Here is a 10,168-nt window from a genome sequence, read left to right as displayed (position 1 = left end):
CGCCTTGGCCGACGGGCAGGGAGCGGCTTCGTACGGTAGGTGTGTGCATCGCACGGCGCCTGGGGCCCTGCACCCCTGCTCCGCTAGCAACGTTTCCTTCGTGATTGCATGGGGGGGCTCGCTGGCAAAGGGGGCGTTTCCCTGCCGTGTTCACAGGATCCGGCTCGTGCGGGTGAAGCTCCCGGGCCAAGGGCTGCAGGATTTGTCCCTCGCCTTCTGCAGCAGGAGGGATGGTTCCAGGGCAGCGGGCGATGGGAAGCGACAGGAACAAACACGTGGGGCTCATTAAACTGTCCTCGCCCTTTAATTGAGCAGAGGTCTCCCGCAGCTCCCTGGACGGGGGATACCGGGTATAATTGAGCACCCAGGCCCCAGCCACGGGGCGACTGAGCTCGGCTCTGCCCACTCCCCCGGGCAACACGGATCCCCCAGGCAGAGCCTCTGGCTTGGTCTCACGGTTCTAAAGCGTCTGCTGCTGCCATGGTGACCAGGGAGCCAAACGGTAACGGGACGGCAGCTGCCCCCAGAGCCCAGCGCCCGCCCCGTGACAATGGCACCTGGCAGGGAAAAACTGGCCAAGAGCAGCAACGCCCCCTCGCTCCAGCAGCTCCTGAGGGAAGAGGAGGTAGGACGGGGGGGACGGGCAGGGCTGCAGCCAGGGTCGGGGGGGGCAGGAGGGTGTAGAGATGGGGGGCAGGGCATGGAGCCAGGGCCCTGGGAGGGGGAGGGCATAGATTCAGGGCCCTGGGCAGGGGGGGGGGGCAGGCAGGGTGTAGAGATGGTGTGGGGGAGACAGGGCCTGGGGGGGGCAGGGCATAGATCCAGGGCCCTGGGTGGGGAGCAGGGCATAGATCCAGGGCCCTGTGGAGGGGGGGCAGGCAGGGTGTAGAGACAGTGCGGGGGAGACAGGCAGGGAGTCAGGGCCCGGGAGGGGTGGGCAGGAGGGCAGCCCCTGAGAACATGGAATGGGGCCTGCGGGGTTGCCTGTGAAGGCCAAACTGGGCCTCGCCAAGCCCCTTTGATGGCAGCAGCCCGTGGGGCTGAGCGGCTCCCAGCTGCATAGGGGACGGGTCTCATCAATGCCATAGACGTGGGGAGAGGCTGGTGTCCCATCTCACTCCTTAGGGCTGGATTCTGCCCACGGCCACAGCCCCGGTCTCTTCTTCATGCTACACCGTATCCAATCAGCATCCCCTTGCCCCATCCTGGGGTGTCCCCAGGCCAAACCCTGTCCGCCCTGGGGCGTTAAGGGAGGAGACAGCGCCCCCAGCAGAGCTCCCCAGTCAGGCCCCGCTTTCCCTGCCCTACCCCCCGGGGCAACCGCCCTGCAGAGAGACGCCGAAGGCTCACTCGCCCCCTTGGCCGGTCATCTCCCGCTGCCTGGCCTGGAGCACTCTGTTCATGGGCCCGGCTCTGTTGTCTGGCCACTGAGGGCTCCCAGAAGCTGGAGGGGATTATAACACGCAGGTCCTGACTGCTTGTGACTCTTCAAACAGTGGCACTTGTAAGACTCGGGGCATCAAGCGCAGCCTCCCAGCGAAACGCAGCGTGAGTATTCACATTCTGCCCTAAACGACTGCGCAGTGCGGATGTGCTCCGCTAGCCAGCTGCCAGGTTGCGCTGCAGAGGTGGCTGCATGGTAGTGCTGGAAGTCCTCCCTGTCCTATTTCATATATCACTGTACAAAGCACTTTGGGACCCGTCAGGGTGCCGGGTGCTAGGAGCTGTCACCCCTCCGCCACCCGAAATGGGAGGCCCTTTGAACCAATCAATCACTTTCCCTTGCCGGGGCTTGGTGCTTTTGCCTCCTCCCAGCTGCTAGTTGCGGGTAGCAATACAGCCTGGGAGAGGCCGGGCCCAGGCCTGAATGTGCCGTTCTGATTGCAGCTGGTGAAGAAGGAGGCTGCCTACCAGAATCTGGTTAAAAGGTAAATGGGTTTGTGGAGGGTGGTTTCTAGCTCTTCGTTACTGTGATTAAAGCCACTTCTCTGTGGAATAATAACGCCCAGCACGTCCAGCAGCAGAGCGCCGGGGGGTTGCAGGGGGCTACTGACAAAGGGAACTGTGGGGGTAAGGTGACCATATTTTCCCAAAGGGGAAACGGGACACCACATGGGGCCAGCCCAAGGACAGCTGTCCCCCCAAAGTGGGGCCGGCCTGAGGCCCCCACTACCCCCCCCCCCCCCCCATGCACACAACCAGCCCCCCCGCCCACCCGCCAACCCATGCAGGGCTGGGCTGGCCCAAGCCGCTCTCCTGAGCTCTCTCTCCGGCTCAGGACGGGTGTTGCTGCTCGTGCCCCCCCACCCCCGCATGTTCCTCCACACACCCCTAGGGGTCACACCCCACTTTTTTGGCAAAACTGAGCATTTGTCCCGTTTGCTCTTGCCTCCAGCTCCCTTTCAACTCCACCTCTGAGTGCAGCTCAGGGCCGTCCCCTCTCCCCAGAGCAAAGCAATTGGCCCCTTCCCTCGGATCCCGGGTCGGGAGGAGAAGCCAGCGAGGACGGAGGCGGCTCCGCTGAGCCCAGCTGGGGCTGCTGGAAGTGATGATTGCTAAGGGCCCCTATCGATGGCCCCTGACATCCGCCCCCAGCTCCATTCAAATCAGAGGGGCTCCAGGCACGCAGTGGGGGCTGCTCATGTGGCTCTAGCCCGGGACCAGACAAAGCTCCCCTCACCTCTTGGCTTGGGGCCTGATCCTGCCCATGGATGTCAGCAAGGAAGTTCAGTGGCCGCAGGCTGGGGCCCTCCTGGTGAGCTCTGTGGGGCAGCCCCAGGATTCAGGGGGCCTGGGGCAAAGCAATTTCGGGGCCCCTTCCATAAAAAAAAGTTGCAATACTATAGAATATTATATTCTCATGGGGGCCACTGCAGGGCCTGGGACAAATTGCCCCACTTGCCCCCCCCCGCCCCCCGGTGGCTCTGGGCAGCCCAGCTGGGGCCAGGGAACCAGGGGCCTGGAGAACCGTCCCTGGTTGTTTGGACGTTTATCCCCCAAGCACAGAGCGACCATCGCAGGAGCTGCAGGCACTAGGGATTGTTTCCCTGGAGAGCCCCCTTTGCAGTCAGCACAGTCAGAGCTAAGCTGGCCCCAGTCGCCCGCTTCCTGGCCTGTCCTTCTCACCGGTGCAAAACCCCCCAACTTCCACCTGCTTCGCACAGCCCAGAGTAAACGCCCCTTTTCTCCTCAATCGCGTCATGTCCCTAACCCCAGATGTGAGGGGAGCCCCAAGCCCAGGCTGTGGGTGTGATTTAGAGCCCAGCAGTCGCCAGGCCAGGGAGGGGCGGGGGGGGCTGTTGTGTTGGGAGCTGCCTAGACACAGAGCAAGAGACAGTCCCTGCCCCACGGACCTCGTGCTCTAAACAGACAAGACGAGGCGGGAGGGGAAACTGAGGCATGCAGCGTGGCAGGGACGGAGCCGGCTCTCCCACCTCAGGGGACTAAGCAGCCGTTCAGTGCCCAGGAACCTGAACGCTAGGAAACAAAAGTGAAAGCGTCACGTGCGTTGTGAGCTTGAGAGCCCTGCGGGGGCGGGGGAGGCGGCAGGGAGGTTCCACTGACTCACTGCAGCCAGGTGCTGACTCAGGCAATGGTGTAAAACTCAGCCCGGGGGTGAGGGGTTTGGTTCTGTCCCCCTCAGCCTCATTCTGCGTTTCCATGTAACTCACTCCCCTCTGCGCCGGGGAGAGCTGCAAAGGCTGCCCTGTCTCAGTGCCCCCCTCCCCCGGCCTCTCGTCCCCACAGCTGGCAGTGGGGCCGTGTCCTCTGTCTCCAGAGGGAGAAGCAGGAGGAGAAGAGGCTGGTGAAGGGCTGCCAGAACCTGCGGGCCGGCGTTGCAGAGGAGCTTCGCTTCGCTAACAAGGCGCTGCTGATGGTACGGCTGGGGCGAGCAGAGGGGCGCTGACCCTGGAGGAGCAGGGCCCCCGGGCAGCGTGGCTGCAAAGGCTCGTGCTGGTAGCAGGGGTTCCAGGCTGGGCACCTTTCACACCCGCTTTGCGCAGTGAGAACGGGGCAGGGGACGCCAGGGGAGATCACCCACCCTGGGCATTGCCGCAGCCAGCTCCATCCGGGTCCCCTTTGCACCACAAGCCTCTGGCCCCAGCAGGGCAGGAGTCGGCTCCTCGTGGGTGAGGGGCAGCGGGATTGGGGCGAGGGGGCGGGGAGTGTTTCGTTTGGAGGGATACGGCTCGACCAAGTCACAGGGGGAAATGCCCCAGAGCCAGCGGCTCCCCCTGCCGCCTTTGCAGATCTGCCCATCCCACCGAGTCCCAGTCCCCGCAGTGGCGTCAGCAGAGGTGCAGAGCGAGGGGAGGGTCAGGCCCAGCCCGCGGCTCTCCCCACTGCAGGCTCAGCTGCTGCCCACATGGTGGGGGGCACTGAGCTAGACCCCTTCCTGGCGGGGGGGAGTGGGCTGGTTTCCACCCTGCCCTGGAGCAGGCAATGGGACCAGCCAGATGCCAGGGAAGGGCGGAGGGGTCCTGGCTTCTCACACAGCTCTTGGCCTCCCTGCCAGGTCCGGCGCGCGGCCCTGCGCTACCTTCTACACTGCGAGCACGTGCAGCACCAGCGCGAACTGAACCACGGGGGGAAGTCCTTCTATGTGGAGAGGCTGTGAGCGCCCAGCTCTGGGGAGCAGCGACCGGCCCACACCGGCCCCCTCGCTCCGCCAAACTGCGACCTGCAGCGGCCCAGGTTCCCAGGGGACCCCAGGCTTTGCACCTTACAGCACTTCCCCGTCCTGCCCCAGAGCCGCCTTCCCGACGGGACAGTCGTGGTTGTTGCTATTTCAGAGACAATGTCAAAACCTCCCGAGAATATTAAAGTGTGGAGCTAAGCGGAGCAGCCTGAGGCGGCGTTTAGATCCCAGCACTGGGGGGGGCAGCCCAGAGGCAGCCGGAGACACCATGTCGTGGGGCAGATTTGAAGAAACTCCATGGATTTAGCAGAGACCTTGGCCTCTCTGCTGGGGGGGGGGAGCTCCCCTGCCACCCTCCCCATTATGCCGTGTAAGCCCCACCAATGGGGTTGGAATAACGGGTCTAATGTGGGTGTGAGCATCTCCCTCTGGGGGCAGCTCCGGTCCGTGTGGGCACTGAGTCTGCGCAGGGCCTGCAGGCCGGCGGCCAGCCGGCTGCGGGGCACTCGGCACCTTGACGCTGGGCCACGCACTGAGCCAGGGAGGAAGCGGGTTGTGTCACTAGAATTCCCAAGAGACCTTAGGCCTCCCTTTGCCCTTCCCATCCCAGGCCCTGGCAGCAGCATTATCAGCACTGTATCGAGGGGAAACTGAGGCAGGGGGCACAGAAGGATCTTGCGCCAAGATTACGCCGCAAGTTAGTGGCACAGCCAGGTATAGAAAAGCCCAGGAGTCCTGGCTCCCAGTCCCCTTCCCCCACCACCAGCACCCTGCTAACCCACCGGACCCCACTCCCCTCCCAGAGCCGGGGACAGAACCCAGGAGTCCTGGAAAATGGAATCCAAGGACGCCCCTTGAAACTATCCAGCAACTTGCAGCTGAACACACACACACACACACACACACACACACACACACGTCTGCACGTGTCATCTGTGAAGCATCTCTGACACCTGGTGGCCAAGTGGGTTAATGCAACTAAAGGCAAGATGGAGCAGCCGGGGTGAGCCAAGCCCCCGTCGGGGTGCACTGAGACCCCGGCAGCGCCTGGCTGCTGGAGATGCACTAGCAGTGCGGGGCACCCAGATCCCTGCGTGCCAGAGCCGCAGCTGCTGGCCTCACTGCAGCGTAACGCCCTGTCCCCTGGAGCTTAGCACCGCGTGGGGTGGGGTTAGCTAGAGCTGTGGGGAACCCCCCCCAGCCCATCTGTGCCCCCAGGATTTCCCAGCTCCAGGGCGATGACGCCCCCCCGTGGGGTGCAAGGCCCCCGTTGCTGGCTGGCTGATGTCAGGATCCGGGTCGCCCCAGCTCAGGGAAGGGACGTTGGACTCAGTAGCGATGGAGACATGCTGTGGCTGAGGGGTGCAGAGGGAACTGAAGCGGCAGCATTCCAGCAAGGAGGGGGCTGGGCATGAGAGGAAGCATGTCTGAACACGGGACACATGCACACACGCGTGTGCACTCACACGCATGCACACGCCCCCTGGTGAGAGCATAGCGCCCAGGTGCCAACCCGCATGCTCTGCACAGCCAGCGCTGCACTGCCTGGCTCTGTGCCCACCCTGGCCTCACTGCGGCCCCTGGAGCTCGAATCCCCGACCTGGGGGCACTGGCCGAAGCAGGAGACACCTCCCGGCACTGTCAGTGCAGAGTGAGGGGGTCCCAGCAGGGGATCCCCAGGGTACGGACTTACCTCCCCATGCACCCCCAACAGACATACATGTTCCCTCGCTGCACCCACGAAACACTTCGCCCTGGCACCACTGACCCCACCCACCCACACACACACACACACACACACACACATCCCGACACATCACAGGCTCACAAACCTTGCACACGCCCTCCGCGGCCACGGTCCTGTTCCAGGAGCCGCTCTGAGCCAGGCCAGGGCACCCGCTCAGCTGCTCCGGCTCGAAAGGGCAGATAACAAAAGGTGCACGTCACAGGCCTTTGTATTTATAGCCTGGGATCACTCACCCTGCCTGCCCCGTCCCGCCAGCCCGGCTTCTCCCCCCAGCTCCAGGAGAGGGGTCGGGGGCTTTCAGGGGCAATCGTCCTGTCTAGGAAGGGTTTGGCAGAACCAACCTCCCTCCTCCTTTCCCCCCCGGACTGTGACTTGTCTCCCCCAGCCACAGACGATTCCTACAGTCCAAGGCCAGAGAGGACCACTGTGATCATCTCATCCGATGGCCTGGAGCACAGGCCGGACCTCTGCCGCCAGAGATTCCTGACGGGACTAGAACAGAGCTTTCAGGGAACCGGCCCTGCGGGGTTGCAGCATCCCCCCAGCCCTGGGTAAATTGTTCCAGGGGTTCATGAAAAATCTGCCCCTTATGTCCAGTCTGAGTTTGCCTAGCCCCAGCTTCCAGCCCTCGGGTTGTGTCAGGCCTTTGCCTGCTGGATTGGAGAGCCCAGGCACAAGCAGCCGTTCCCAGGCAGGTACGATCCCCTGGGCTCAAGTCACCCCTGAGCCTTCGCTTTGTTCAGCGAAACACATGGAGCTGCTGGAGTTTCCCGCCGGGCGGCAGGTTTTCTAACCCTCCTCGCTGAGCCCCCTCCAACGTAGCCACGTCCTCCTCGGACTGCGGGCACCAGACCTGGACGCAGGCGTCCAGCGCCGGTCGCTCCGGTGCCAAGTACAGAGATAAAAAACCTCTCTGCTCCCACGCGCCACGCCCCTTTCCGTACCCCGGGACCGTCACAGCCCGTTCAGCTGACGATTCCCCCCCCTTCCCCGGTCCCGGCTTCCCAGGACAGAGAAGCCAGGGGGGAGCAGGGCTGTTTGGCAGGGACGAACCCAGGCCAGGCCAGCTCATGCCCGAGTGCAAGATCAGCCTGTGGAGCCTGGATCCTCCCTGCCAGTGGGGGAACAAGGCCCAACCTCTCCCCTAGGGACACCCCCATCCCCTGGGGAAGGCGGTCACACATGGAGGGGGGCTTCCTTCCTGACCCTCTGCCTCCCCCCGCCATGCCCGCAAGTAGCCCACAGGCCCCTCCATGGCACCTGGGACGGGTCACAACTGCAGCCTGGCCCTGGGGTCCCGGCACAGCCTGCGTCAGGCACCCCTCGGGCCCTGGGGTTCAGGCTGGGAGCGGGCGGTTCAGGGAGGAGGGGGAGCAGCATGGCCCCACATGAAGGGACAGTGCACGGAGCAGAGCCGCCAGGCCACACATGACACCCCCTCCCCCGAGCCGCTGTCTCTCTGGCCACACGCTTGGGGGATGGAGCTGGGGGGGCCACAGCCAGACGCACAAGGGGCCTGGCTCTGCCCGGCCCCTCATGTTCTGTTCTGATTGAGCAGCACGGCCCCCCCTTCGCATGGGGGGGGAATGGGGGCAGGTGGCACAGGCCCAGTGCAGAGGGAAGTGGGGGGAACTGCTGGCTTCAGTGAAATGCTGATCTCGCTCGGGGGTCAGACCCCCAAACACACACTCCTGAGTGGTCTGAAAACATGGGCAGCCTCCCCCCGCCCCCCAGCTCTCCCCTGGAGCCCATGGGCCTGCAGCCCGGCTGGCCCCTGGACACCCCTCGGCCCACGGCCCATGGATCTGCACTTGGGTTTGTTGCCCCCCAACCCCGGAGTTTGTGCTGAGTCTCTCCCCTCGGCCTGACCTTGGTGGCTCCCCGCCCGAGGGGCCGTCAGCGCCCGGCCTGGCTCAGCGTATTGACAGGGCTGGAGCAAGCCCGCGGCCCCCTCCCAAGAGGGGCCTTTCATTAGCGCGTCTGTCGGCTCACATCAGATCAGCCATCAGGGACACGTGCCAGGGCCCGTGGCACCCTCCTCCCCATCCCGGAGACCCACCCCCTCACCCCACCCTGCCTGGGCATGCCCCATCCACCCCAGCTGCTCGGCTCAGATGTGGGGCGCTCTGGCCCTGCAGTGCCCAGCTTTGTCGCTGGAGACAGGGCCGGCTGAGCCCAGGGTGCAGAGCAAGCGGCGGTGAGCGGTTCATGCCCAGGATCCGTGCAGGGGGCCTGTGCCTTTCCCGTCCCTTCCTCGTCTCTCCCAGCTGGGGACGGGGATGCTCAAGGTCCCCCAAGCCCCGTTCTTCCGTTCACATCTTCCCCCCCTGTGGCTGAGACCAAGCCCAGAGCAGCTCCCTCCATCAGCCAGCAGGAGGCGGTCACAGCACCCCAGGGACCTCTCCCCCTCCCCACAGCCCTCCATGGCCCAGGGGGAGAGGGCCCCAAGGCAGGGCTGGGGAAGGAGCCCAGCAGACAGGACCTGCCCGTGGAGCACCGGGCTGGGTCTGGGGCCCCTGTGGCTGAGGGGATGCTGGGACCCTGAGTCGCTGTGGTTGGGGATGGGCAGAGCGGGGGGGCGGGCTGCTCTCTGCCTCCCCCCCCCGGGGCCATCTGTCGCCAGGACAAAGGGATTGATGTGTCAGTGGGGGAGGGGGCAGCGGGAACTAATGGTCTGCACCAGAGCTGGGCCATGAGGAGGGAGAGCCCAATATGCCGACAGAGTAACCCCCCCCCCAGTCGCCAGCGCGGGGAGACTGCCAGGAAGGGCCTGGCCCTGCCCTGCTGACGCCAGCCGGGCTCTAGGGCAAGGCCAGGGGGGCTGCATGGGGGTGAGAGCAGAAGTAGGCACCCCACCCTCTGTAATAGCCCCCTGCCCTGGAGGGGCTGCCATCACCCCCTTTCGCAGCTGGGCAAACAGGGGCGGAGGGACTTGTCCGTGGTCACCCACCTAGTCTGTGGCTGCGCTGAGAAGAGAACCCAGGAGTCTTGGCTGCCCCCTCCCCCAAAATCCAGCAGACCCCACTCCCCTCCCCGAGCCAGGCTAGAACCCAGGAGTCCTGGTGCCGAGCCCACCCTTCACTCTCCGAGAACCAGGCACAGCTCTCTGGCTCCCCGGTGAGAACAGCTCACCCTAGGGGCTCCAGCTCCCTCTCCACCCATCCCTTCAGTGTTGCAGGCCCCGCTGCCCCCCCAGGGTCGCCCAGCCCATCAGAGCTCTGGCCTCCCTGGTGGGTGGGGAGCAGCCCAGTGACCTGGCTAGGTTGCCTCTGCTAGGAGCTGCCTGCATGCACGGACACCCGGCCCGGAGCTGCATGGGAGCCGGCGAGCCAGTGGGAAGCGAAGCGACAAGGAGCTGTCCCAGAGCACGCCTGCCCCCCAGCCCCCCACAAGCCCCACAAGCTTCTCCCCTCCAACACACCAGCCCCGTCACACCAGGCCAATAACGCACCCCGGTTTCCTCTCCCGGCCCGAAGCTCCTTCCAGCCATAACAGCACACGAGAGCCAGACTCTGCCCTTCCAGCCCGGGCTGGGGGGGTGATAATTGTACTGGGGACTCACGTTCAGGGGGCCCCCACAACGTCTGTAATGTGTAAATAAAGTGAAATGGGAGGGGCCCCAAATGGCTCTTGCTGGGCCTGCTTCCGCCATGGAGATGCCACATCTGGAGTGGGACATGGGCAGCGAGTTATATGAGGATTGCGCACCCAGTGCTGAGATGCGGCTGTCTCAGCGGTTGGATGTGACAGCTGTTTATACAGGGGCGTGCACCCAGTGCTGA

The 10,168-nt window shown here is 64.6% G+C and overlaps 1 protein-coding gene across 1 annotated transcript; it reads left to right on the top strand.

Annotated features, from left to right (window-relative positions):
• The first annotated feature begins 550 nt into the window (after positions 1-550).
• On the top strand, positions 551-4,618 carry CUNH1orf189 (chromosome unknown C1orf189 homolog). Its single transcript, XM_024207235.1, has 4 exons — positions 551-625; positions 1,888-1,928; positions 3,748-3,877; positions 4,517-4,618. Exons 1-4 carry the CDS (start codon positions 551-553, stop codon positions 4,616-4,618), a joined length of 348 nt encoding a protein of 115 aa, XP_024063003.1.
• Positions 4,619-10,168: the final 5,550 nt, after the last annotated feature.

Source organism: Terrapene carolina, unplaced genomic scaffold, assembly GCF_002925995.2.
Source record: "Terrapene carolina triunguis isolate 2854851 unplaced genomic scaffold, T_m_triunguis-2.0 Scaffold397, whole genome shotgun sequence".
Lineage (NCBI taxonomy): Eukaryota > Metazoa > Chordata > Testudines > Emydidae > Terrapene > Terrapene triunguis.
This window is presented reverse-complemented; position numbering and strand designations above follow the sequence as displayed.

Coding starts and splice junctions, on each gene's coding strand:
- CUNH1orf189 (XM_024207235.1), top strand. CDS start 551: ATGGCACCTGGCAGGGAAAAACTGGCCAAGAGCAGCAACGCCCCCTCG. Junction 626..1,887: donor AGCTCCTGAGGGAAGAGGAG/GTAGGACGGGGG, acceptor TTCTGATTGCAG/CTGGTGAAGAAGGAGGCTGC. Junction 3,878..4,516: donor CTAACAAGGCGCTGCTGATG/GTACGGCTGGGG, acceptor CCTCCCTGCCAG/GTCCGGCGCGCGGCCCTGCG.